The sequence below is a fragment of the Cetorhinus maximus genome, chromosome 13 (genome assembly GCF_964194155.1).
Source record: "Cetorhinus maximus chromosome 13, sCetMax3.hap1.1, whole genome shotgun sequence".
In the NCBI taxonomy this organism is placed as follows: Eukaryota; Metazoa; Chordata; class Chondrichthyes; order Lamniformes; family Cetorhinidae; genus Cetorhinus; species Cetorhinus maximus.
The window spans coordinates 33,398,632-33,424,790 of record NC_135891.1 but is presented as its reverse complement, the minus strand read 5'-3'; the positions used below and the strand labels follow the sequence as shown (position 1 = coordinate 33,424,790).

General features: G+C 46.9%; 1 protein-coding gene across 3 annotated transcripts in view; it reads right to left on the bottom strand.

The window, feature by feature from the left end:
- The window catches only part of LOC144688531 (DEP domain-containing mTOR-interacting protein-like), a 75,424-nt gene that overhangs the window by 33,193 nt on the left and 16,072 nt on the right, over nucleotides 1–26,159 (bottom strand). For all 3 annotated transcript variants that reach the window (XM_078555225.1, XM_078555228.1, XM_078555226.1), the window contains exons 3-6: nucleotides 25,067–25,190; nucleotides 20,798–20,976; nucleotides 13,561–13,743; nucleotides 11,679–11,819 (exon numbers count right to left, since the gene is read on the bottom strand). In XM_078555225.1, coding sequence (XP_078411351.1) covers nucleotides 11,679–11,819; nucleotides 13,561–13,743; nucleotides 20,798–20,976; nucleotides 25,067–25,190 — 627 coding nt within the window. The remainder of the gene's footprint in view (nucleotides 1–11,678; nucleotides 11,820–13,560; nucleotides 13,744–20,797; nucleotides 20,977–25,066; nucleotides 25,191–26,159) is intronic.

Here is a 26,159-nt window from a genome sequence, read left to right as displayed (position 1 = left end):
CAAGTTAAGACATAACCGTCGAGGGAGGGAGAAGACAGAAGGAGGTCGGTCACACATGAAAGAAGTGACAGAGTTCGAGAAGCGGGCAGCCCAGCTGGCAGGGCTAGGGCGGGACCGGCCATTGGAGATGAAGAGACTGGATTTGGGCCTCCAACCAGTAAGGATAAATGCATGTCATAGAAACCTCAGGGCCAAGGGTGCCTCCATGTTAGAGGCAGCTCATGCTGTCACTCACTCTCTCCTCTCTCAGTTACGGCTGTTGCCAGGAAGAGGGCAAAGGCCAAGTTGCAGGAAGCTCCGACACAAGCCCAAATCCGGAGAAGAGCGAGGACATCATAGAAACTGTAGAGGCATCACGACAGACACCTGTACCCTCCACCAGCCCAGTGACACACACCTCAGTGGGTATTAGCTCCAATGTAAGAAGGGTCTCACACCCTGGTGGTCACCACACAGACACGGGTCTGCAGCAGGAGAAGGCAGGGTCAACCAAGCTCACCGGTATTTGCCAGGACCCTTGCGAGTCATATGCAAGTACTCTCCAGTGCAAACTGAGCCTTTGGCCTTCAGGCTCCCAGGGCCCTCGCTCTGCGAAGGCTACATGCTGGGGTTCCCCTTCAGTTGTCCAGTTGAGATGAGCTGCATTGCTGCCCATCCCTGATGAACTAACTCGCATGCTCTCCATAGTTGCGACCAGTTGAGCCATAGTGATTGTGATCTTCTATCTTCACTCCAACACCTTTTCCCTTCACTCAGTCACCACACTCTCCTCCCCATAACCATTGGCCCCCCGGTATAATGGCCAGAATTTTCCGTTTGACGGGCGGGCGGGCCCAACCAACTCAGCGGTGGGCAGGCAGCCAGTTGCCACCACCAAAACGGGCCACGCCGCCATTTTCCACGGGTGAGCCAATTAAGTCGGGTTAGCGACTCCCGTGGAGAACCGGAAAATAGTCACGGGGTGGGCGGCCTCAGACTGTCGGTTCCAATGGGGAGCCGGCAGCCTGCATAAAGAGTGACCAGGCAACCTGCTTGAGGCAGTGCACCATAGCCACTTGGGGAGAGAGGGAGGGAGCTGTGGTTCCAGATGAGCTTGAGCAGGAGGAGGGGGACAGGCTGCAGGAGAGGCCAGCGGAGGGCCACTAAGACCCTCGATTCTCCGATGCAAGCCTTGCTGTCCTCCTCCAAGTGGTTTCCAGCCGTCGGCATGTGTTGTATCTGGAGGATGGGAGGAGGAGGGCCCCCCATGTCACCAGCCAGGCGTGGGAGGAGGTTGGTGATGCTGTGAACGCCCATGATGATGTGCGGCACACTGGCACCCAGTGTAGGAAAAGATTCAATGATTTACTGCGCTCTGGAAGGGTGAGTACCATGTCGATCTTGGGCATTTGATCCAGAAGGTAGCCTTAGCCTTTGAGCAACCCCCCTATGTCTTGCTGTCGTTACTGCATTGGGCATTTGGCGCACGCTGGGTGGGCAAACGGGTACTGACCATGCTTACATCAGCCTTAGTGGTTGAGGAGAAGATGGGTTCTCTCCACAGCATATGTTGGTGTTTGTAGCATTTGAGTAGTCTGGGGGCAACCTGCAGGGGAGGCAGCTAGACACATGCTCATAACTCCAACACATGTCATATTGATGGTGATGAGATGGTGCAAGGGGAGCCTCAAGGTGTTGTGGCTAAGTGCCATCTGCTGGCATCGGCACTGCACCTAGTTGTGCCTCCTTGCCATGGGTGCTAAGACCCGTGTGTTATTCAAAGTGATGGACGCCGAATGTGTCCAAGGTGGCCGTTGGGGGAGGGGGTTGGGAGCAGCCGTACTATCTTCTGGTGACTGATCACCAGTAGTGTGGACAAGAGCCTCTGGAGGCCTCAGATGGGCCACTGTGGTTGGGGTGCGGTGTGCGCGTGCAGAGTACATGAGCGATCAGCCCCAATAAATCCTCTTCTCTGTTCTGCAGGCAAAAAGTCAACACAATATGCAGGAGCGCCAGAGGACTGGAGGTGCAAGCGGCAGGAAGCGCGTTTGCATCTGGCAGGGTTGCATGAGGGTGTGCTTCAGTTGGTCTCTGCGGTGGAGGAATCCAGGCAGAGTGCCTGTGAAGGCATGAACCTCAGAACAGAGCTTCAGGCTTCCACCACTGAGAGATTGGCGACTCTCATGGAGAGGGGCTTCGATCGGATGGAAAATCTTCTGATTGGGTTACGCTTTGACCTGCAAGCCCTCACCGTGGTAATAACCATGGGTGGTCATTCCCAATGTGGGAGATGTTGTGGGCACCAAGCGTCAGAGCTCGGTGCCGCTGCATCAGCGTTGAGCAGGGAGATCCAATGTGACTTCACGTCGGCGCAGCAGGTGCCTGTCGCTGCGAGTTCCTCTCAGGGCGCTCTGGATGAGGGCAGCAGCTCCTCCGCCCCTCTGCCAGTCAGCGTTGCTTCCATCAAGGCTGCGACAACTGGGGAGGTGCCAGATCTGGAACTGGCCACTCCCTCCCAGGCGGGGCCAGCACAGGCTGCATGGGCCAGAGAACGCCCGCCAAGGTCATCGACTCCAACAGGACAGCAGAGTCAGCAGGCTATCTCACAAGGCACTCCGAGTGATGGGGCGGCACCTAGACGTAGCACCCGCAAACATAAGCATAAGGCACGTTAGGCACTCAACGGGTATGTCACTGGTGATTTTGTATTGGCCTTAGAATAGGGAACAAAATTCTTCTTATTGCAATGTAGAAGTCTGTTTTTTTTTGGACGTAATAAAGTCCACTTTTCTCACCATGGCTGAGGGTGTTTCCTTTGTGGTGTATTTTTCTTTTTCACAGACATATCATGAGTGTTTGAGTGGACATTGATGTTTCTGTGCTAAGCCCTTAGTTACAGCTGATGAGGTGAAAGATGTAGCACCTAAGTGCCACGTGTGGAAGCGCCAGGCAATGCTGGTCCTGCTGATCCATGTGTGTGGAGCTAACTGAAGGTTCATTGGATTAAAGTGTCCCGGATGTCCCTGCCTCATTGGTGTAGTAGCGGGTCGGCGTGCTGCCCCTCACCATTGCCCTGTGCTTCCTCATCCTCTGAGGCACTGCTGGATTCATCATGTGCAGCCTCATCCAGGGCGCCAAGGTCTTCATCGGCAACTGCATCCCCCTTTCCAGCGCAAGATTGTGCAGAGTGCAGCATGCTACCACTATCACAGAGACGCGATCTGGGGGCTACTGGAGTGCACCCCCTGAGCAGCCCAGGCAATGGAAGCACATCTTGAGAAGACCGATGGCTCTCTCCACCACAGCCCTTGTGGTGCCCTGGCTCCTATTGTACCGCTGCTCAACTTCTGTTCTTGGATGGCGGAGAGGCGTCATGAGCCACCTTCTGAGGGGATAGCCCTTGTCACCCAGCAGCCATCCATCCAGCCGAGCCAGAGCACTGAAGAGCCCCGGCATCTGAGAGTGTCTGAGGATGTAAGTGTCGTGGGAGCTGCCTGGATACCTTGCACAGACTTGTAAAATCAGCATCCTGTGATCACACACTATCTGCACGTTCATGGAGTGGAAGCCCTTCCTGTTGATGAAGGCACCCGGTTTACCTGCTGGCGCCTTGATGGCCACATGTGTACAGTCTATAGCACCCTGGATGCAGGGGAAGCCAGCAATGGCTGTGAAGCCTCTGTCCCTGACTTGCCTGGTGACAGCGGAAGTGGATGAAGGTCAATACCTTTCTGAACAGAGCGTCTGTAACCTGCTTGACACAAATGTGGACAGCTGATTGGGAGACACCGCAAAGATCACCCACCGAGCCCTGGAAGGAGCCAGATGCATAGAAGTGGAGGGCAACTGTGAGCTTCAGAGCCGCTGGCATGGGGTGTCCACCCACACAATTAGGAGATAGCTCAGGGCCAATCATCTGACAGATATAGTTGACTGTCTCCCTTGAGAGTCGGAGCCTCCTTCGGCACTGCACCGCAGTCATATTGAGGTAGCTGCTTCGCCACCTGTATACCCTGGCAGCAGGATAGTGGCATATTCTGCGGCCCCTTGCAGCTTGGACAATCTCTTGGCCCTGCACCCCTTGTGCCTGCGCCTGGCCTCCCAAAGGTGGCTCCCCTGGAGGCTGATTGTCCAGTCCTGGCATCCTCCTTATTCTATCCCTCCCTTTCTCCTCAGAGGAGCTTCCTCCAGTGCACATGTCAGAACCCACACCCCCAGGCTAAATGGAGGACTCAGGAAAGCTGCAGGCCCAAGGAAGATTACTGTCTGCAGACTGGTTTCAAAGTACACAGAAAGCACTTGGAAATTGATGAGAACTGCTAACAATCACACAGATCACACTTTCAGCAATTAAAACTTCGTGGAAAACATGAACAACCCCTCTGAGTCCACATATCCCGCCAGTGCATGACTTTTATTTAAAAATCTCCTACCTGCCTGCTCGTTGGGCCTGTGCGCCGACCTGAAATTCACACGGGACCCTCAAAATCCTGGACAATTGGCAAGTTAAGAGCCTTAACAAGGCCTTCAATTAATGGCGGGCGAGCGTCCCGCTGCTGAGCGCGCCCGCCGACCGAAATATCGCGATGCCACGCGCTGACGTCGAGACACTCAAGCGACATTTTAAGCGCTGACGTGTGGGCTCCGCCACCTGCACGCCAGCCGGAAAATTCTGCCCAATGTTTGACATCCCCACTGTCACCCTTCAACCCTCATCCAACATCTTCAGAGCGTTCTGATTAATGTCGAAGTCCCCTTCCTCCCAGAGAATCCCATACCCCTCATCCTGTCCGCCCTCATCCTGCCCACCCGCCGAATCTGTACCCATCTACACATCCCCAACAACAAGCCTCAACGCCCCTTCATGCGAAATCATCGTACCCTCACCCTCCGACCCTACCGGCTCCCACTGCCCCTTTTAACTCTCACCATACCCTTCTACCATGGTTACCCTCAGTTTGCATTCTAGGAATCCACCATTGACTCCACTGACCGCTCCCTGTGAACTCCTTCACACCTCTACGTCCCCACTCCCCTTGAGACCTCTACACCCCCGCATACCCCTTCAGACCTCTATGCCCCTCATGCCTTTCTGAACAGAGCGTCTGTAACCTGTAACCCCTTCAGACCTTTAAATCCTCATGCAACTTCAGACCTCTACAATGCCCACACCACTTCAGACATCTACACACCCCCATGCCACTTCAGACCTGCATAAGCCCCACCCCCACCACCCACAACCTAACACGATCTTCCCACCCTCCCACTCACTTCCAGCTGACCCATTGAAGGACTCTCCCTGATTCCCTCTTCCTCCAGCACCCCCAACCTCCCTCGGCCACCTCTAGGCCTGAAACCCTGCTCCACCTCTTCATTCCTCTCCTGCTGCATTTCACCCCTCACCCACCCCCACAACAACAGACCCTTGCCGCCTAACAATACTGCCTGACGTCTTCCACCTGCAACTGGGAGATCCGATTCCTGGGCGAAGTCTCTGGATGAAGATCCGATCCCTAGGAAAAGTCTCCGGATGAAGGTCCGATCCCCTGGTGAAGTCTCTGCATGAAGATCCGATCCCTGGGCAAAGCTGCTGTTCCGAGAACAATCACCGCCTGGATGCTACTTCGTGGAGAAGATCCACGTGGTTGATGCTCCACCCATGCAGTGTTGCACATGGTGTTCCAGGGTCCAGTCGCTGGAGGCCTCCATATTGTCCTCATCTCCGCAAGTTGCCCAAGGCCTTCTTAAGGTAAAGCCCAACTTCAACACATTGCGTTGGTCCAGATGTGTTCTGGACCGGTGTGGTTTCCCACTGGCATCGCAGAGAATCGGGCATGGGGATGATTCCGGTTGGGCTTTCATCTGCATCTCATTAGCAGGATGCAAATCGGTATCACGCCAGCCTCTGGCGGGAAATGTAACCTGCCATAGTGGGCAGTAGCAGAAGATCCCACCGTCATTTTACGCCTGCGTGAAACCAATTTTTGGACCTCCCCCACTGCCCACCATTAAGCCAGCTGAGTGGGGGCAAGGGGAAATTCCATCCATTGTCCATGCCCAGGACAAGATTTTGATAGACTCATCCAAAATAAGGTTGTGGAGAAGGGTGGAGTTTTTCTGGATAAATTATGGAAATGTCTAGACCGTGGAAATGTCTAGAGTAGAGATTGGGAAGCTGTGGACATGAGGCTGGACCAACAATTGAAAAGCAAAGCAAAGGAGTGGAGAAGCATCAGTTGGGCAGGAAACGGATAAGGGCAAGTTGCAGAAGATAAAAGGTAGGGGGAAATTCTGGAGAATGGGGAACAAGAAGCCAGGGGAGATGAGGGATGAAGGTGGAGTACAGTGGGCAACAAATGGCCAACAATGGGCAAGAGGAGCTCAGGTCTGAGAGTGCCAGAATGCGCACACAGAGAGAGAGAGGGCTGGATTTTCACCAAGTCAGGATGACTCGGGGGCCCTTTAAAAATGGTGGGCAGATTCCAATTCCAGGATTCCCGACCCCATTCCCGTGTTGTCTGCTTTTCAGGAGTGGCTTTAAAGGGTGCGGGCTGGTTCATGTCAAAAGCCCACACTTGGCACTCCTGACCTGGCCGAATCCATTGCAGAGATAGGCCTGCTCTACTCCTCCGCAATTTTCATGGAGTTGGGCCAGGTTTTTAAAGAGTCATGGTTCACAGCCCCTTAGAGAATTCGTGAACCCTAGAGGGGACTTTTTAAAAGGTAAGTTCAAAAAGTTGTCCTTATGTACCCATGCCAACCTGTGCCCCCATCCACTCTCCATGGTACCTCATGCCCCCTATGCCAAGCTATGGCATTTCCAAGCCCATTGATATATACTGTATAGAAACAATGAATCCTATAGGATTAATTGTAGGATGTGTAAAAAATGCTTTAAAAATCATTTATTACTTTCCACCTCGTTTAAAAAAAAGTAATTCATTCATTACTTTCCACCATATTAAAAAAAAGGTCATTTCACCACAGGACAATAAAAGTGACAATCATCCAGACCCTTTAAAGTATCAATAACAGAAACCATAAGCTCTTTGAAACCACTTAACCTTGTATAAATAAACATTGTGAAATGGATCGCAGAAATCAGCAAGCCAGAGCGCCTTAAGCAGTGTTTTCCCTGGGAAGCCGCTGTTTCAACAAGAGTAACGGATATCTGGGCTCTCAACCAAGCAGAGTGAAATGACTTTTATGACATGGCATAGAAGGCATGAGGAGACATGGAGAACGTGTGGGAAGTGAGGGCTACAGGGCTTTCAGTTTTTATTTTGACTGGGACGTGGTGCATGGCACTGAGGTGGGCCTTGTAAACAGCCCGCCTCCGCAGGGGCTGCCTCCGACCAATTTCCCAGGTCAGCTGGTCCAACTCCAGCCCACACCCACCCCCGGCAATGTCCCCTTTGTGGGCACATTCTCTTGAGGGAGGTGGGCCGAGCCAGGAATTTTCCCAGCTCCCAGTACCCGCCTCAGTGATGAAAATCCAGACCAGAAGCTTTTGCTGGATAAAACACATGAGAAGCTAAACATGGCTACGGAAATCCTAAAAATAGAGGCCTAGGAAATAGCGGTTGGGAGCTCAGGCCAGACTGAGTGCAATAAGTGAATTAAAGTTGCTGAACTGGGATCCACAGTAGTTTATTGTTCAGGGAAGATCAGCAGAGGTGCTGGAGAGGCACCTGGCAATAGGTGGGCTGATATTCATTGTCTTTGTAGACAATCTGTTGAGCTTTTAGTGCTGTGATCCTGAAGAATGACTTTCACCTTCAGTAGGGTTTTAACCACTATCCTTAATAGCTGTTGTGCTCCTGACTGCTTCCTACAACTTTCACCTTCCACTGTGCGAAGGGAGGATGAGCTTGCTCAGCTAGCCTAACTACTCCCCTCCTGGAATTAATTAAACATATTTTAGTCTACATTAGAGTTGTCACCATTATGAGTATTATCTGCTGTGCAGTAGGTAACCACCAGTAATATTTTCAAACTCTATTATAGAATAATACAATTTAATCGAACTTCATGGGCAGAATTTTACAGTCCCCAGCCGGCGGGTTTGAAGGCAGGGTGGGCTCATAAAATGCAGCGTGTGGCTTGCCCGATGCCTACCTGCCACCTCTGACCTGTATTCCAGGAGGCGTCAGGCACCCACCTGCCCTTGGGCCTATTGAGGCCATTAAGTGGCCAATTAATGGTAACTTAAATGTCTCGCCCCACCCCTGCCACTATTTTACCCATGGAAGACCCATACCACGTATGTAGCCTGGCAACTTTAACTGTGTGGGCTGGTGTCTGTTCATATAAGACATTAGTTAGACCTCATCTGGAGCACTCTGTCCAGTTCTGGGTGCCACACTTGAGGAAGAATGTGAAGGCATTGGGGAGAGTGCAGAGGATATTCACAAGAATGATTCCCGGGATGAAGAACTGTAGCTATGAGGATAGATTGGGGAGGTTGGGACTGTTTTCCTTGGAGAAAAGAAGGCTGAGAGGAGAGTTGATAGAGGTACTCAATGTCCTGAGGGGTATGAACAGGGTAAATAGTGAGAAACTGTTCCCACAAAGAGAACATCAAGAACTAGAGGGCATAGATTCAAAATAATTGGCAAAAAGAGTAAATGTGATGTAAGGAAAAATGTTTTCACCCAGAGGATGGTTGGAGTCTGGAACAAACTTCCTGAAAGGGTGGTGGAGGCAGGTTCAATCGAGGTATTCAGAAGGGAATTGGATTGCTACCTGAAAAGCGAGAATGTGCAAGGTTACAGGGATAAGGCAGGGGAGTGGACTAGGTGAAATGCTTCTTCCGAGAGCCAGTGCAGGCACGATAGACCAAATGGCCATATTCTGCGCAATAAAGATACTGTGATAAAGTTAAATGTTGAAGGCACCTCCCCCAAGTCATACCCCCTTAACCCTCCCACCGGCCCCCAATCCCCTCATTTCTCTCCCCTGGGCCTGTCAGCCAGGCCCTGCCAATACCTTACCTTCTGCCCAGCCTCCATTAGCTTCTCTTCTTCAGGGACTGGCTATAGTCACAGCATGACCACTGCTCTAACCTGGTGTTGCTGGGACAATAGAGCTGCTGGACATCCAACTGGCCGGCAGCTCGCTAAGGCAGGACTTCTCCCATAGGTTGGGGTAGAAGTCTCGCCCTTAGCCAATGAACACTCGGCTGAATGTTAAATGGCTGCGGGACAGCCAGTATCTGAAAGGTTACATTCCCTGCCAACTCTTCAGGTGACAGGACGAGAAACTCCATCATCCAAAAAATCCTGCCCTATGTTCTTTTCACAGAACAATATTGACCATCCAGACTTCTAACCACAATTCCATCGCACCAGGAGACATTGATACTACCACCATCACTGTAGCAGTCACCAACACAAAGACTGAACCACCTAGACCCCCACAGCCTTTGAGCATAGAAACGCTGCCAGAGCATGAAGAAGGTACAACCTCCACTAGATGGTGGTTTGGAAAGGCCAATGAGCAGTTGTAGCTTGTAAGTGTGAATATGGTAGGTAGAGTTCAGTAGTCTGACTTCAAACTGAAGTTCAAAGAACATCATTGTCACCTACACACTATGAATGGAAGCAAGGTCGGGCAAGATAAAGAATTCTGTATCAGAAAGGTCCATGTGATTTGGACACTGATCTGGGCAGACTCTGGGTGCACAATATGGTAAAATGAATCAAAAACAAAAATAGCTGAAAAAACTCAGCAGGTCCGTCAGCATCTGCGGAGAGGAAGACAGTTAACGTTTCGAGTCCGTATGACTCTGAGTTCTAATGAAGAGTCATACAGACTCGAAACGTTAACAGTCTTCCTTTCTGGACCTGCTGAGTTTTTCCAGCTATTTTTGTTCTTGTTGCAGATTTCTAGCATCCGCAGTATTTTGCTTTTATCTTAATGGTAAAACGTAATATTTTTCTTCAGGACATGGTCCAGCCCTTCTTTCACAGAGCAGACTGGCTTCTAAAGATCCACTAAAGGGCCTCGCGGGATGTAGGATCTCACAGGCTGGGGGGACTCCAACCTTAGTCTGACTACCTCCACATTAATGGCCTTGTTTGAGGCTTTTGGGAGGACCAACCCCATCAAAGAGTTAGAGGAAACCCCTGGGCAAGGCCAAGTTTGACATATCAGAGTTCCAATCTAGATTGTGGCACTTCTGCTGTACATTCACTTGAGTTACGGCAGGAAGACATCAACAGAGCCATGGATCTTTGGTCTCAGTATATAAATAGGGTTAATGGGAAATCAAACAGGTTTCCAGGTCCAACTGTAAAAGCTCCAGCAGCTGCACCTTTCAGACCTGATCTGTATATCTCAAACCACAGTAGGGAGTTTTTACTTACCCGACCTGCAGGGAACTGGTTGGTGAAAAAGTCTTGGGGAGCCCCCCCCAATTTGGGATTCCCTTACACGTCATGGATGTCTTTAACCCAAAGCGTGTCAGTGACGTCGCTGGTCAGTTCCCTGACCAGAGGCCAGACTGATTGTGGAGAGGAGTGGGACATTCCCCACATTGCGGAGACAAGGCTGATAAAGCTGAATTACAATCAGGCTCACAGCCCCATTATCACGTTTAACTTCCAATATGCCTCCTTGGAGCGGGTTGGCTGCCGGCCACTGCCCAGGCTCAGTTAAAGCTGGAAGTAGATGGGTTGGAGAAAGATTTGTGTCGGGAATTATATTTTTCAGAACTTAAACCCACCCAACCCAAAACCCAGTCCTTTGTATAGGTTAAAATTCAGCCCACAGACTTCTATAGTTTGGTTCTCAACAAACCAAGTTCAGCAGCTATTGAGAAGGATTCAATATCTTGTTAACTATTTAATTTTCTAAATTTATGCCCCAGTCGTTTGCCCCTCCTGGAGAAAATATTAAAAACTATTTTAGTAGCTTGATTGGATTTGACAGGGCAGTCACTCAGCAACGTTGTTGTAAAAGTTTGACTTAGGGACAGGAATAGGTCTTTCAGCCCCTCAACTCTGTTCTGCTGTTAGATTAAATCACAGCTAATCTGTACCTCAATCCTATTTTACTGCCTTTGATCCACATCCCTTGAGACCTTTACTCAACAAGAATCTATTAAATTCAGTCTGGAAAATCTCTATTGGCCCAGCATCCAGAGCTCTTTGGGTGATGATGGTGGTGGGTGGGGAGGTGCAATGGAGAAAGAGTTCCAGGTTTTTACTCACCTTCATGTGAAGAAATGCTGACTGCACTGGTCTGACTCTAATTTTTAATTTATGTGCAATTGTCCTGAATTCCCCACCAGTGGAAATAGCTTTTCTTCATCTGCCCTATTGAATCCTTTCACTATTTTAAACAACTCAATTAAATCACCCCAAATCTTTTATACTCAAGGGAATACAAGCCTAGTTTATGTAACATGTTTTCAATATTCAAATCTTAAACCTGGTATCATCCTGGTGAATCTGTTTTGCAGCTTCTTCGAGGCCATTATATCCTTCAGCCTTCTGGGCTGAAGCTAGTACTTAATAAAATTATGCACTCACAGCCTGTCATTTTTTACCCATCAAATTTAATGCACAAAAACAGGCCAAGGCTAGAGGTGCCTAATTTGGAAATGTGCTTTCCTGGTATGTATGTGATGTAACTGAATTTCTGCACCCAAGTACTTACATTTCTGTCATTGTATATTTAGATTGTGCTGCTCTCACCTGATTTAGGGTTACACTCCACTGTAGGCAAGCAGGCAAGGCTGGGAGACGTATTGTAAAAGGCTGTACTTCCTGTGACAGCAGAGGTAATGCTGCTCCGGCGCACAGCCGACACCACCTTTATCTCTTTGTTGGTTTGCACTAGAAATAAGTAACAGGAAACAAGTTAGGCGTCCCTTGCATTGGCTGCCTATAATCAGATTTATTCCCATCAATGGTAACAGCCATGACCTTAATGATCTAACCTGAATGATAAAATCTAGGAATATATCTGATCAACTGAGGCAAGAAGTGTTTTTCAAAGGTTGAAGAATGTCTGTGTGTGTACCCCTGACTAACTCACCCCCTCACCCCTATTATTCTTGGGCTTTCAGTCCATACTGATACATTTGACAGTAATGTTGGCATTCTGGAGGGATGAAATCAAATGGGCCAAAGGTCTTTTTTCACTCTTTCATGTGGGAGTCGCTGACTAGGCCAGCATTTATTCCCCATCCCTAATTGCCCTTGAGAAGGTGGTGGTGAGCTGCCTACTTGAACTGCTGCAATTAAAAAAATTATAGAGAAGGAGATTCTTCAATCCATTTTCCTGCACCTGCTTTCTAAAAGAGCTCTCCTGTTAGTGCCATTCCTGTGCACTTTCCCCAAACTCTTTTACAGTTCACTTTTTACAAATATTTATCCATTTCCTTTTTAAACATTATTATGGATTCACTAACAGAAGTGTCTCTAGTAGGACATTGTATGTCCCCACAATCATCTGTACAAAAAAGAAATGGTCCTAACCTCTCTTAAGGATCCAACCATTTGTCTTTGACATTCAGTGGCATTGCTAAATCCCCCACTATCAGCATTCTGGGAATTACCATTGACTATTAACTGAACTGGGCCAGCCATATAAATACTGTGGCTACAAGAGCAGGTGAGACGCTGGGAATTCTGCAGAGAGTAGCTCATCTCCTGACTCCCCAAAGTCTGGCCACCACATACAAGTCAGGAGTGTGATAGAATACTCTCCACTCATTTGGATGAGTGCAGTCCAGCAACACTCAAGAAGCTTGATGCCATCAAGCAGCCTGCTTGATTAGCACCCCATCCATCACCTTCAACATCCACTCCCTCCATCACCAATGCACAGTGGCAGCAGTGGGTACCATCTGCAAGATGCACTGCAGCAACTAACCTAGGCTCCTTTGACAGCATCTTCCAAACCCATGACCTCTACCACCTGGAAGGACAAGAGAACACCACCACCTGAAAGTTCCGCTCCAAGCCACAACCATCCTCGCTAGGAACTATATCACCGTGCCTTCAATATCGCTGGTCAAAATCCTGGAAATCCCTTCCTAACAGCACTGTTTGTGTACCTACAACACATGGACTGCAGTGGTTCAAGAAGGCAGCTCACCACCACCTTTCCAAGGGCACTTAGGGATGGGCAATAAATGCTGGCCTAGCCAGTGATGCCCACCTCCCATGAAAGAATAAAAACAATTCACTCCTAATCCTTTTTTTTGATGATTTTAAACTCATATTCTTACTGATCAGTGGAACTCTCCTTGTGCTATCCATTGTTGGATGAACACTTAACCAATGGGCTGCTAACATGAATTCTATATTTCTATAAACCAGGCCAAAATCAGTTACTAACTGAAAGTATTGGAAAATCTTGAATTTAAAGCATTAGGAAATTAAAGCATCATATGGTAAATGAATTAATCAACATCGGGGCAAACTATAAATGGTAAAAGATTTCCAGAACATTGATTTTGAAAAATGCTGTGTTTTCACATTCAAGCAATGAAGCAAACATTTTTTACGCAAGCGCAAGCAGACACCCAAGTACATTTTAAACAAGTATACTACTTGGAAATCCTTCTACCTGAGAGAAAACTTGAGCCATCTTGTTCAGGATTCAGCTTTCGCAGGCAGAATGGGCTGTCGTGAGATTCCTGTGCTGTCCCTGAGTCTTCACTCAATAGCTCAGTGAGTCGTCGTCTTCGGCGAAAGTTTATGCCGAACTGGTACAGTAAGTTACCGTCAAAGAAATGGTGACGGTTGGAGACTGCAAAACAGCAATTTGCTCAGTCAAAACAGTCTGGTTACTTTGTGCTGTTCCACTTCTAGAATTATATTAGTATTCCACAATTGGAGATGCTGGAGCACTGACTAGCCCGGTGAAGCACACGGTGGTCTTTCACTTCTTAAACCTGGATAGCAATCCAACCCAGACCAACAAAATGAAAGTCTCATTGCTTTAGTGCTGGTAAGCGTCATATCTGAAATGAACTTAGGTTTGAGCTCCTAGTGGATAAGCCCAGAGATGGTGTCTTAGTTATGCTGCATTAAATTGCATTCTAATTGCCTGACCTGGAAATGTTTCACAGAGGCAAATATATATGTCCAACCATTTTCCTTTATAATCATATTTAATGACTCCACATTTCATATTTACATCAGCTTTTTCACGAGCACTGAATGGAGGGAAATATAGCACTCTAAAAATAAGTTCTTCAGGGTTGCATGGGAGGTTAAAATATTAAAAATCGCAAACACAACTCCAACCCTTTGCAAACTTAAAGCCTGTTTTATTGGAGGTGAGACGAGGCCCGAATAACCAACTGTTAAATTTGGCATGACCTGAGAGATATCCGTTCACCCAGAAACCCGTTCTTCCAGATTTCCTGACTGCAAAACAACACCCCGCCCCCCCCATGCCCTGCAACTCTCTTTTCAACTCCAAACTATTATCAAGGCCATACATTCTGCAGAAAATGTACTTTTCTTATATAGGATCAGAAAGGCTACTGGTCTCTTCAACGTTTTACTTTAAAGGATACATTTGTTCTAGTTGATTGTCAGCCTTTAAACCTTTTTGTACCAGAAATCAGGAAAGTTGACAGCACCACATCCTACAATGAAGCTATCGAACTAGTTTACCAAATACTTATGCTTGGCCCTTAGCCAATAAATAATATATGTTTAAACTTGTCACGAGAGCATTTACATGTTTCAGAGAACTGAACCCTAATGAACATTCTGGTTCAGGCAGGAAAACATTAATTGTTGCCAGATTTAAAGGGAGGAGAGAGAAGCAGAGAGCCCAAAGGGTTTAGGGTAGGAGCACCAGGCAGTGGAGCCAAGGTGGCTGAAAACTGCCACTAAGGGATTTATTGAAAACAGTGCAGCTCCCAACGGTGGGACCAGAAGTGGGCCCCACTTCCACATGCATATTGGGGGCAGAGGGGGCAGACATTTCCTGACTGCCCCCACCATCACCAGATTCAACTGTAGATCGGGTGAGCTAGAAAAGGCCTGCCCCTCCAAGCGTCCAATCTCTGTAGGCAGGGAGGAGCAGGAGGCAGCTGGGGGGCAAGATATTCCACTAGCAGTGCCTCTAAAGCATTGTTTCTGGAACCACAGACTGCACCCCCCTTTGCAGCTTTTGTCAATTAAGCTCCCTTGCTCCCCACCTCTTCCCCCTGCCCCATCCCTCCTCTAAAGCAACTATAGCAAGCATCTTCCGGGACCCCCTCACTCCACTCTCTCCTCTGCAGCAGTCATCTTCCGGCATAAACATCAGTACCCCCATCCCCATCAGCACCATGTTGGGTTCCAAGGCTCCCTGAAGATTCCACTCCAGGCTATCCGGGAACAGTGGGAGGTGCTCTTCCCAAAGGATGGCAATAGAAGACCCTCCCACTTGACCAAAGCAGGCCTGAGCGGAGATTGTGGAGGAGATGAGCATCTGTGAGGTCCAGCAGTGGACATGGGTGCAGCGTCACAAAGGGGTCAACGACCTCCTCCAATCCGCCAGAGTAAGTGGCAACGTGGTGTTGCATCAAAAGGCCTCTTGTGAACGTATCAAGCAATGGAACTTTGCAGGTGAGGAGAGAGAGGCCAGGCTGGAGAATGCATGGTCATCCTCAGAATCGCATAGCACTTTAGGCCAGACCATGTGACAGTTGTGCTTGATAAGGCAATTGGGTACCAGTTAGAATGTGGGAAACGTATGTGGCGAGGGAATGCATGGGGACAAAGGAATTAGATGTCTCTTGACATGCCACAAAGTCTCCACTTTGCTCATGCAGGATAAGATCAGCTTCAACTCCAATGGAAGGACCAAGGTGGGGAGAGGTGTTCCAGAGTTGAAAGTTTTGATGGCATGTAAGGAGGAAGCCTCAGAGGATCGAGGGGATGCAGGGCGGCTGTTCCACTGCAGACGGCGAGGCTAGATTAGACAGGCAGTCGAGTGAGAATGCCTCCAACCTGGTGTTAAGATATGGGCACACAAGGGACATGCATGAAACTGTGGTGTCCTGATAGACTGTCCTTCTCCTTAATGTATTTCTTTCTGTTCACCACTTCAGGTCATTGCCATAGGGTACAAAGGTCCCAGCCCATTGAACAAAGCGACGGCTCCAACTCTGGGGATGGTGACCAACAATACTCAGATGATGCACTGTCATCTGCCCCTCCATCATCCTCCACCAATGCAGTTACACTCACACGGATCTCAGATGGTTCATGTGTAGAATCGGGGTCACAGACATGTGTCAGCAGCTGAGGAAGGTTGTGTCAGCCGAGGTCACTAACAGTGGGATAACTGATGGATTAGGCCCATGATAAACCCCAGGCTGATAACGGTCCTCTGATCTCAGCCAAAATAAGCCTATGGGAGATGCAGAGACAAGCAGGGGAAAATCTGACAGAGGTGCCAGAGGCTAAGCAGAACCTTGGGCAGACAGTGAAGGAGTTCAGCCAAGCCTCGAGTTCTGCCATGGCTCCGGCATGTGAGCTTCCTCCGTGGAGTAGTTGCCGACTGCCATGGAGAGCCAGGTCTAACATACGACTCATATACACTCAGACCTACATTCTGTCACTCAGACCATGGACTCTATACATCAGTGGCTAGGCGAGAGGGGCATGACGCACCTGGACCTCCCTCCAGGTACCCCTTCTGCTCAGGGATACAGAGAGGTGCCATTGCAATCCCCCCCCGACGAGAGCAAGGGGGAGCACCAGCCAGTCACACTGAGGTTGTTCTCTCAGGGTGCTCACAGGTTTAGCGGCTGCTCCAGTAGGCAGGGCCGAAGAGGGTGCCCCTACACCCGTGCAGGAGACCCCGAGTTGGCTGGAGCCCTCAAGGCCTCGGCCGCTAAGGTGATCGCATGCAATGGGGCATTGTTCGCAGTAGCCTGCCTCCAGCTGTGGATGTTGCAGTTGCACACCAAGGCAGAAAAGAAAAGTTAAAACATTTTTAGGGCACAATGGTGGCCCAGGTGTACAGACAATGTACAAGGGCACCACATCCACAAACATTCACTCCCTCCACCACCGACGCACAGTAGCAGCAGTGTGTACCATCTACAAGGTGCACTGCAGGAATTCATCAAGGCTCCTTAGACAGCACCTTCCAAAGCCACGACCACTATTGTCTAGAAGGACAAGGGCAGCAGATAGATGGGAACACCATCACCTGGAAGTTCCCCTCCAAGTCACTCACCATCCTGACTTGGAAATATATCGCCGTTCCTTCACTGTTGCTGGATCAAAATCCTGGAACTCCCTTCCTAACAGCACTGTGGGTGTACCTACACCACATGGACTGCAGCAGTTCAAGAAGGCAGCTCACCACCACCTTCTCAAGGGGGCAACTAGGGATGGGCAATAAATGCTGCCCCAGCCAGTGAAGCCCTATCCCGTGAATGAATAAAAAGAATTTCTTCACATATATAAAGGTTCACATCATATTTGTTTCACTTGATCATGTGCATTTTTTAGTTTGTATGAATTCAGAGGGAATATTGTACTATCATGTTTCATGGTTGGCAATCATTGATAAATGAAAGCTACTGAGGGAAATCTCACATGTAGTGACAACAATGTCGCGATGTGTTTGCATTCAGTATTTATTGCATGGTCAAATGTGCAACTTCATTTGTATTCTCAAGGCAATGCAATATAACTGAATATGCTACCTCTGGCGGCCCTTCCAAATATGCCGTGCTAAGGAGAGTGGCTGAGGTTACTTGCTGCTATAAGATATGTGCTGTTCGTGTACTCATGGCCATGTCACTGTGGGCAAGGATCAAGAAACTTGCTCATAATAGCTTCAGTGACTCACTTGCAAGCGCAAAACCTACATCCTGGGGTCAGTCTTATCTTTTGATTTTGTGCAATAAACATCCACTTCCCTTGACTTTTTAGGGGGTAGAGGACACGGGTAGTGAGGTAGCTCTGGGTGGAGGCTGACAGAGATGGATGCACATTCAAAGCAGGCAATGATTTGCATACCATGTACTGCTGATCAGGTAGGTGCCTCATTCCTGCACAAATCAATTAAATGAGAGCCCGTCTCTGATAGCACTGGCATTTCTCTCCATGGCCCTGGTACCTTGGAAAGGTGCCATGATTTCTTGAGCCTCTTCCTCATATTTCTCTCTGTCATCCCCATCTGAGGAGGAGAGCAGCTCCTCCATGTCCTTGTCTGGTAATTCCTCTCCTCATTGCAATGCCACATTGTGCAATACACAGCAGACCATGACAATTCGGGATACTCTAGCTCTGCAGCGCGTATTGCAATGCTCCACTAGATTGTGCAGGCAGCAGAAGCGCATTTTCAGCAAGCCAATGGTCTGATCTACAATTGTCCTGGTCAGGAGCTGAGTGGTCTTCCAGGGCCACTCAGCTCCTGACCTCCTTACAGACTTGGTTCAAACATGGGCAAAAGAGCTGAACTCCAGGGGTGAGATGAGAATGACTGCTCTTGACATCAAGGTCGATTTTGACCGAGTGTTGCATCAAGGAGCCCTATCAAAACTGGAGTCAATGGGATTCAGGGAGAAAGCTCTCTGCTGGTTGGAGTCATACCTAGCACAAAGGAAGATGGTTGTGGTTGTTGGAGGTCAATCATCTCAGTTCCAGGACATCACTGCTGGAGTTCCTCAGGGTAGTGTCCTAGGCCCAACCATCTTCAGCTGCTTCATCATTGACCTTCCTTCCATCATAAGGTCAGAAGTGGGAAAGTTCACTGATGATTGCAGAATGTTCAGCACCATTCGTGACTCGTCATATACTGAAGCAGTCCATGTCCAAATGCAGCAAGACCTGGACAATATCCAGGCTTGGACTGACAAGTGGCAAATAACATTCACGCTACACAAGCGCCAGGCAATGACCATCTCCAACAAGAGAGAATCTAACCATCGCTCCTTGACATTCAATGGCATTGTCATCCCTGAATCCCTCACTATCAACATCCTCGGGATTACAGTTGACCATAAACTGAACTAGACTAGCCATATAAATACTGTGGCTACAAGAGCAGGTCAGAGGCTAGGAATCCTGCAGCGAGTAACTCACCTCCTGACTCCCCAAAACCTGTGCACCATCTACAAGGCACAAGTCAGGAATGTGATGGAATACTCTCCACAGGCCTGGATGAGTGCAGCTCCAAAAAGACTCAAGAAGCTTGACACCATCCAGGACAAAGCAGCCAGCTTGATTGGCACCCCATCCACAAACATTCACTGCATCCAGCACTGATGCACAGTGACAGCAGTGTGTACCATCTACACGATGCAGTTCAGCAACTCACCAAGACTCCTTAGACAGCACCTTCCAACCCACAACTGCTACCATCTAGGACAAGGGCAGCAGACACATGGGAACAACACCACGTGGAAGTTCCTCTCCAAGCCACTCACTATGTTGACTTGGAAATATATCACTGTTCCTTTACTGTCACTGGGTCAAAATCCTGGAACTCCCTTCCTAACAGCACTGTGAGTGTACCTACACCACATGGACTGCAGCCGTTCAAGAAGGCAGCTCACCACCACCTTCTCAAGGGCAACTAGGGATGGACAATAAATGCTGGCCCAGCCAGCGACGCCACATCCAATGAATGAATAAAAGAAAATCCATGTGCTGTCTTCTAACACTTCACCACAAGGCTGTGGGGATGATGGAGGGGATAGCCCTTGTCACCCAGGAGGAGCCTCATGTGGCTCTCAGAGCTAGGAGTTGCGTAAATGAAATCTCCCTGGGAAAAAAGCAAAGACCTGCGTAATTTATTTTCTGTGGTTGCAGGCTAGTTAAGTGAGTGAAAGCTCTTCTGTTTCACAAATGCAGCCGGCTGTTCCCAGGGAGTTCAAATGGCCACACAAGTGCAGTCAATCACCCTCTGTCCCTGTCACCTGTGGGAACCACGTGGTGGCCCTGAAGTGCACTGCTCTTGTGACTTGGCATTGGTTGTGAACTGAATGCCCCTTCTAAATGGGGCATTGGTCACCTTCCAGACACGTCTATGTGTTGCAGCCTGGGATATGCTACACATGACCCCCATGGATCCCTGAAATGAGTCGCTGGCATAGAAATTCAATGCCACAATTACCTTGAGGGCGAGTGACATTGGGTTCCCTCCAAATCCATGGAGCTGCAGGGTTTGTTGAAGGAGCGCGCACTGGTCAGTGACTGCCTCCCAGGAAAGCCTGAGCCATCTCCGGCACCGCCTCTCAGAGTTGGTACGCGGTTTGAGCACGCGCTGACACGCCAATGCTCATCGATGATGATAACAGCTGTGGTTGCCTCCGTCCTGACCTCCTCCCCCTTGGCTGGTGTCAGCTGATGGCCTTGTGGCCTATTTTGTTGTTTGGCGACAGCTCTCCTCTGACTTTCTTTCAAGAGCTTTCAACATGGGGAAACCCAAATTTTGGCTCCCACCTAATTAAGTCCCCCCCCCCCACCACCTGCCTCGTTTCCCACTCCCAGAGGCCCCATTAAATTCCAACCTAAGGGTGAGGGGGGGGTGGGGGGGGGGGGGGTGCCTAAGGAGGAGAGGGACCACACAAAAAGTCAAGGTTAAATAACTAAATTACGTGGGTGTGGGGGCAGGGGTAGATATAAAGCTGGAGGAGACTGTGGAGATGGGTAGAGATGCAATGATTCAGCTTAATAAACTGGAGGATTCAGTGTGAGGATGGGAAATGATGGAACTGTGGGACTTAGTGTGGAACAGGATATATGTGGCTCCATTTATAAATGTAAAATACAGAAGTAAAGGTCCCTATAAAAAAGATAGGTTTAATGAAAAACTGTTGTCGCAGTTTCCTCACCATGCTGAATGATTCCATGTTCAAGCTCTCTCCGGCAGAGCTCCACTGCTTCCGTCCTCGATGAAGCTTCCCCCTCTTTTATTAGCCAGTCAATGATGTCACAGCCAAACACGGCACGCTGGTACTTCACTCCATTTTCTTCTTGTAATTTCATGATTGCATCCTCAGAATTTAAAAGCCTGTCAATTGTGTAGAGATATAAAAACCCTGAAATGAATATAGTTTGGAAGCTAGGACATTCTAAACCACTCTCCTAATGGGCATCACCTTGTGCTAACCTGGTAGAAAGCATGAATTCAACAAGCACAATAGGCAGGCTCATGAATCATTGCTCTTCTGGCTGGGCTTCAAATACCACCAAGCCCAAAACATATTAAGCAACCTCTTGCAATCTGGAATGTGTGTGCCCATAAAAAAAAACCCACATATCAGTCTGAGCTAGCTTCTGCATATCTGCAATACATAAAAAATGAAGGGACTTTATCATTTGGTAGTTAGAATTATAGAATGATATAACACAGGAGGAGGCCATTCAGCTCATTGTGCCTGCGGCAGATTTTGGTAGAGCTTTCCCTCAACCCTGCTCTTTCTGAATGGCCTTGAATATTTTTCCTTCAAGTATTTACCCAATTCTCTTTTGAATGTTATTATTGAATTGGCTTTCACCACATTTTCAGACAGTGCATTCCAGATCACAGCAAATCGCTGTGTAAAAAAATGCTTCCTCATGGTTCTTTTGCTGATTAATTGTGTGTCCTCTGGTTACTGGAAACCATTTCTCCTCCTTTATTCCTATCAAAAATGTTCATGAATTTGAGCACCTCAGATTAACTCTTAATCTTCTTTGCTATAAGGGTAATAACCACAGCTTCTCCAATCTCTCCACATAACTGAAATCCCTCATCTCTGGTACCATTCCAGTAAATTTCTCCTGTTCCCTTGGCAGGCCCTTGACATCCTTCCTAAAGTGTGGTGCCCAGAAATGAACATAAAACTCCAAAAGAGACCAAACAGGTATTTCATAAATGTTTAGCATAGCTTCCTTGCTTTTGTACTCTATTCCTCTAGTAATAAAACCAAGGATCTATATGCTATTTCTAGCGGCCTTCTCAACTTGTCCTGCCATCTTCAAAGATTTGTGTACATATATCCCTAAGACCACTTTGTTCTTGCGCCCCCTTTAACATTGTACCATTTAGTTTATATTGCTTCTCCTCAATCTTCCTACCAAAATGCAACACTTCACATTTCTCTGTGTTAAATTTCATCTGCTATGTCTGCTATCTGTTATCCATTTCACCAATTTATGTCCTTCCATAGTCCTTTACTATCTGACAGATAGATTTTTGGTCTCTCAGGGAATCAAGGAATATGGGAAATGAGCAGGGAGGTAGAACTGATCAAGCCCAAGATTAGCCACAATCGTACTGAATGGCAGAGCAGGCTTGACAGACCATATGGTCTACTCCTGCTCCTATTTCTTGTGCTCTTGTGTTCCTCATCATTTACTACATTTCCCACCCACAAGGAAAAAACATTCGGACCATTGCTCTTATTTCCCAGTTTTTACTGGTCTTCCATTTTAAGGTATACAAGACCAGTTCAGACCAGTATTATTTCCCTTTTATTTTACTGTTTTTTTCATTCTGGGCAGTTTTGTATCATTTGCAAATTTTTGAAATTATGCTATGAAAACCCAGTCCAAGCCATTAGTAAATAGCAAAGAGATCAGTGGTCCTTTTGATTCCTGGGGAACATCACTGTATACTTCCCTGCAGTCTTGAAAACAATTGTTCAGCACTGCTCTCTTTTTTCTGTCCCTTAGCCAATTTTGTAATCATGCAGCCGTTGTCCCTTTAATCCCATGGACTTTAATTGTACTATTAAGTCTATGCTGTGGTACTTTGTCAAAGTGTCTCAAACGCCTTTTGAAAGTGCATATACACAACGTGAACCACATGACGTTCATCAACCCTTTCCACCACTTCACCAAAGAACATGATCAAGGTAGTCAAACATGATTAGACTTTAATAAAACCATGCTGGCTTTCATTTCTTAGCTAATACTTTTCTAAATGACAATTAATTTTGTTCCCAATTTTTGGCTCTAAAAAGATTGTGCAGGGAAGGTGGTGGCATAGTGGTAATTTCACTGGACTAGTAATCCAGAGGCCCAGGTGTATGCTCTGGGGACTTGTGTTCAAATCCCACCATAGCAGCTGGTGAAATTTAAATTCAATTAATAACTCTGGAATACAAAGCTTGCCTCAGTCATGGTGACCATAACATTGATTGTTGTAAAAACCCATCTAGTTCACACGTGCCCTTTAGGGAAGGAAATCTGCCATCCTTACCCAGTCTGGCCTACATGTGACTCAATGCCCACAGCAAATTGGTTGACTCAACTGTTGCCTGCAATGGCCCAGCAAGCCACTCAGTTCAAGGGCAATTAGGGATGAGCAAGCTTGGCAGCAGCGCACAAAGAATAAAGGGTGGAATTTTACGCTGGCAGGATTTTACAATCCTGCCAAAGGCAATGGACTTTTGAATGGCTCACCACATTTAACGGCTTTACCTCCGGTGCAAAGGGGCCATAAAATTCTGCTCTAAGAAAGTTTCCCCACCCACAACACGAGGCAGTAGTTCCAGGTTTTATCTTTTTTTTAATCAGGTGTGTAACAGTTACAATCCTCTAATCCTCTGACACCACTCCAATATCCAAGGAGAATTAATTGTAACATTGCAGTCAGAGCCTCTGTAATTTCCACCCTTACTTCCCTCAATAACCGAGGATGTATCCTATTCAGACTATTCGTACTTTTCTACTTGGAGGACTGCCAACCTTTTAAGTATCTCCTCTATCTATTTTTATACTATCTAATATTGCTACTGCTTCCTCTTTCACAGCTGCATTGGTGGCATTCTCTTCTTTAGTGAAGTTGGATGCAAAGTACTCATTTAGTACCTCAGCCATGTACCCTACCTCCACAAGATCATCTCCTTTTTGGTCCCTAATTGGCCTCACCCTTCCTTTGTCTACCCTTTTACTATTTATGTGCTTATAAAGGTCTTTTATGTTTCCTTTTACGTTAGCCATTTAATCTACTCATAGTTTCTCTATGTCCCTCTCAATCCCTTTTCTTGGATCTCCCTTGAACTTTCTATATTCAGCTTGATTGCCTACTGCAATATTAGCCTTGCAATGGTCATAAGCCTCATTTCTGTGTCTCATTTTAATTGCTGTATCTTTAGTCATCCATGGAGCTCTGGCTTTGGATACCTTTCCTTTCCCCAAATTAAGAAAGAACTTGCAGTTATAGAGCATCTTTCACAAACTCTGGATGTCACAAAGCATTTTACAGCCAGTGAAGTAACTTTCAAGTGTAGTCACTGATTTAATGTAGGAAAATGCAACAGCCAAGTTACATCCAGCAAGGTCTGAGAAAACAGCAATGAGATAATAATCAGATGATCTGTTTTAGCAATATTGGTTGAGGAATAAATATTGGCAAGACACCTGGAGAACTCCCCTGTTCTTCATTGAATAGTGCCACGGGATCTTTTACATGCAACGAGGAGGCAGATGAAGTCTTAGTTCAACATCTCACACGCAAGCCAGCACCTCTGACAGTGCAGCACTCACTTCATACTACATTTTGAGGTGCAACGTGAACCCATTATCTTCTGATTAAGAAGTTAGAGTGCTATCACTGAGTCATGGCTGACACCATTAAGGGAACACTTTCTTTCATCTTTTAATTGTGATAGGGTTCTGAGGAAATTTCAATCTGTCTTTTTTACAAGTGGTAATGGACTACCGTATACTTCTAACATTTCAGTTTTAATTTCAGATCTCCAGCATTTGAAATTTTCTCTTCAATTATTATTAAATATAAAATTCTTCATGTGCATTGAGCATATACATGAGGATGCTTAGAAGAAAATTTGTTATAACATTTTTATTTATTAAGCATCAAGAGGCAAAGTTACTTTGTAATATTTTCAAGTAAGGCTGATATTTTTTCATCAATTGCAATATCGGAATTTGAAAAATGAACATTCTCCCAAATTAGGAAGCTAAAGAAGGCACTAGACTGGACCGATCTAACTGGAATCAGTTTGTCTCATCTAGTTAGGGTTGACATTCAGCCACTACCATGCAAAATAACTACTGTAATTGTAAAGCTCATTGACCTGACACTGAAGGATATCAGAATGAGATAGACAGATTGCAGAGACAGATATGTAAGGGCTTTGTAAGCAACTCACTTTTCATATAAACTTTGGCCTCTCATAAACACCTTCACTTCCTTATTTAATGGGAATGTTCCATCATCTTTTCGGAATCTGTACAGCAGTTTTGCGTCCTTAAACTCTGAATGTCCATCACAAACTAAAATGAAAAAAATGTTTTCTAGTGATTAATTTAATTTTATAACAGTGCCATTCCAATGCAACTAATAATCTTCCAATGTAGCAAGATTCATTTTGACATTATAATAATGCATTGATCAGAAGGAAAGTTTTGCATTTATATAGCAGTCACAATTGTAGAGGAAACAAATGGAAACTCGAGCTCTCAAATAGACAGAACTTTAATATATCAAACATCCAAGAATTGATTCCACTTCCATCATTTCCATATGGAATGAAGGTCCAGAAGTTTTTTTTTAAAAAGCAAATTTTCACTTGAGATCAAGGAAAGTGACTGCAGAAGTAATCGTACAGAAGTGAAAACGTGGAACTCACTACCACAGCAAGTTGTTGAGTTGAATAGTATAGATACATTTAAGAGGCAGCCAGATAAGGGTATGAGGGGAGAAGGATTAGACGATTGTGCTGATAATTGTATGAGGAAGGATGGGAGGGAGCTCAATTGGAGCATCAATGAGGCATGGACTGGCTGGGCCTAATAAGGAAGTTCAAATATCTGCATGCAGGTGAAGGTGTTAATTCATTGTGGAAGAGGATGTGGTGTTGTATCATCATTCAAACATCGTCCACTTTATAAGAAAACTGGTTTATTCTGAAATAAATAGGACTTTCAAACCAATTTCCAAAATGGAAAGATTCTCTTTCAAACTGCATTTGCAAACTAGATATTTACTATTGTTTCAATCACATTGATACCATTTGGTCATTTCTTAAACTTAGTCTTATTCAAACGTTTGATCAGGATTGTTTCTTTGAAACTTTTCACATCATAAATATTACGGAACCATGGAGGAGGTCATGAGTGCTCCCATGTTGGATAACCCTAAACTGGCCTCTAAGAATTCCTGGAAGTGTACAGGGGTAGAGGAAATTTGCAGATAAATGCAGCATGTAGCAGGATACAGAAATTTGCAGGCCAAAATGGTTT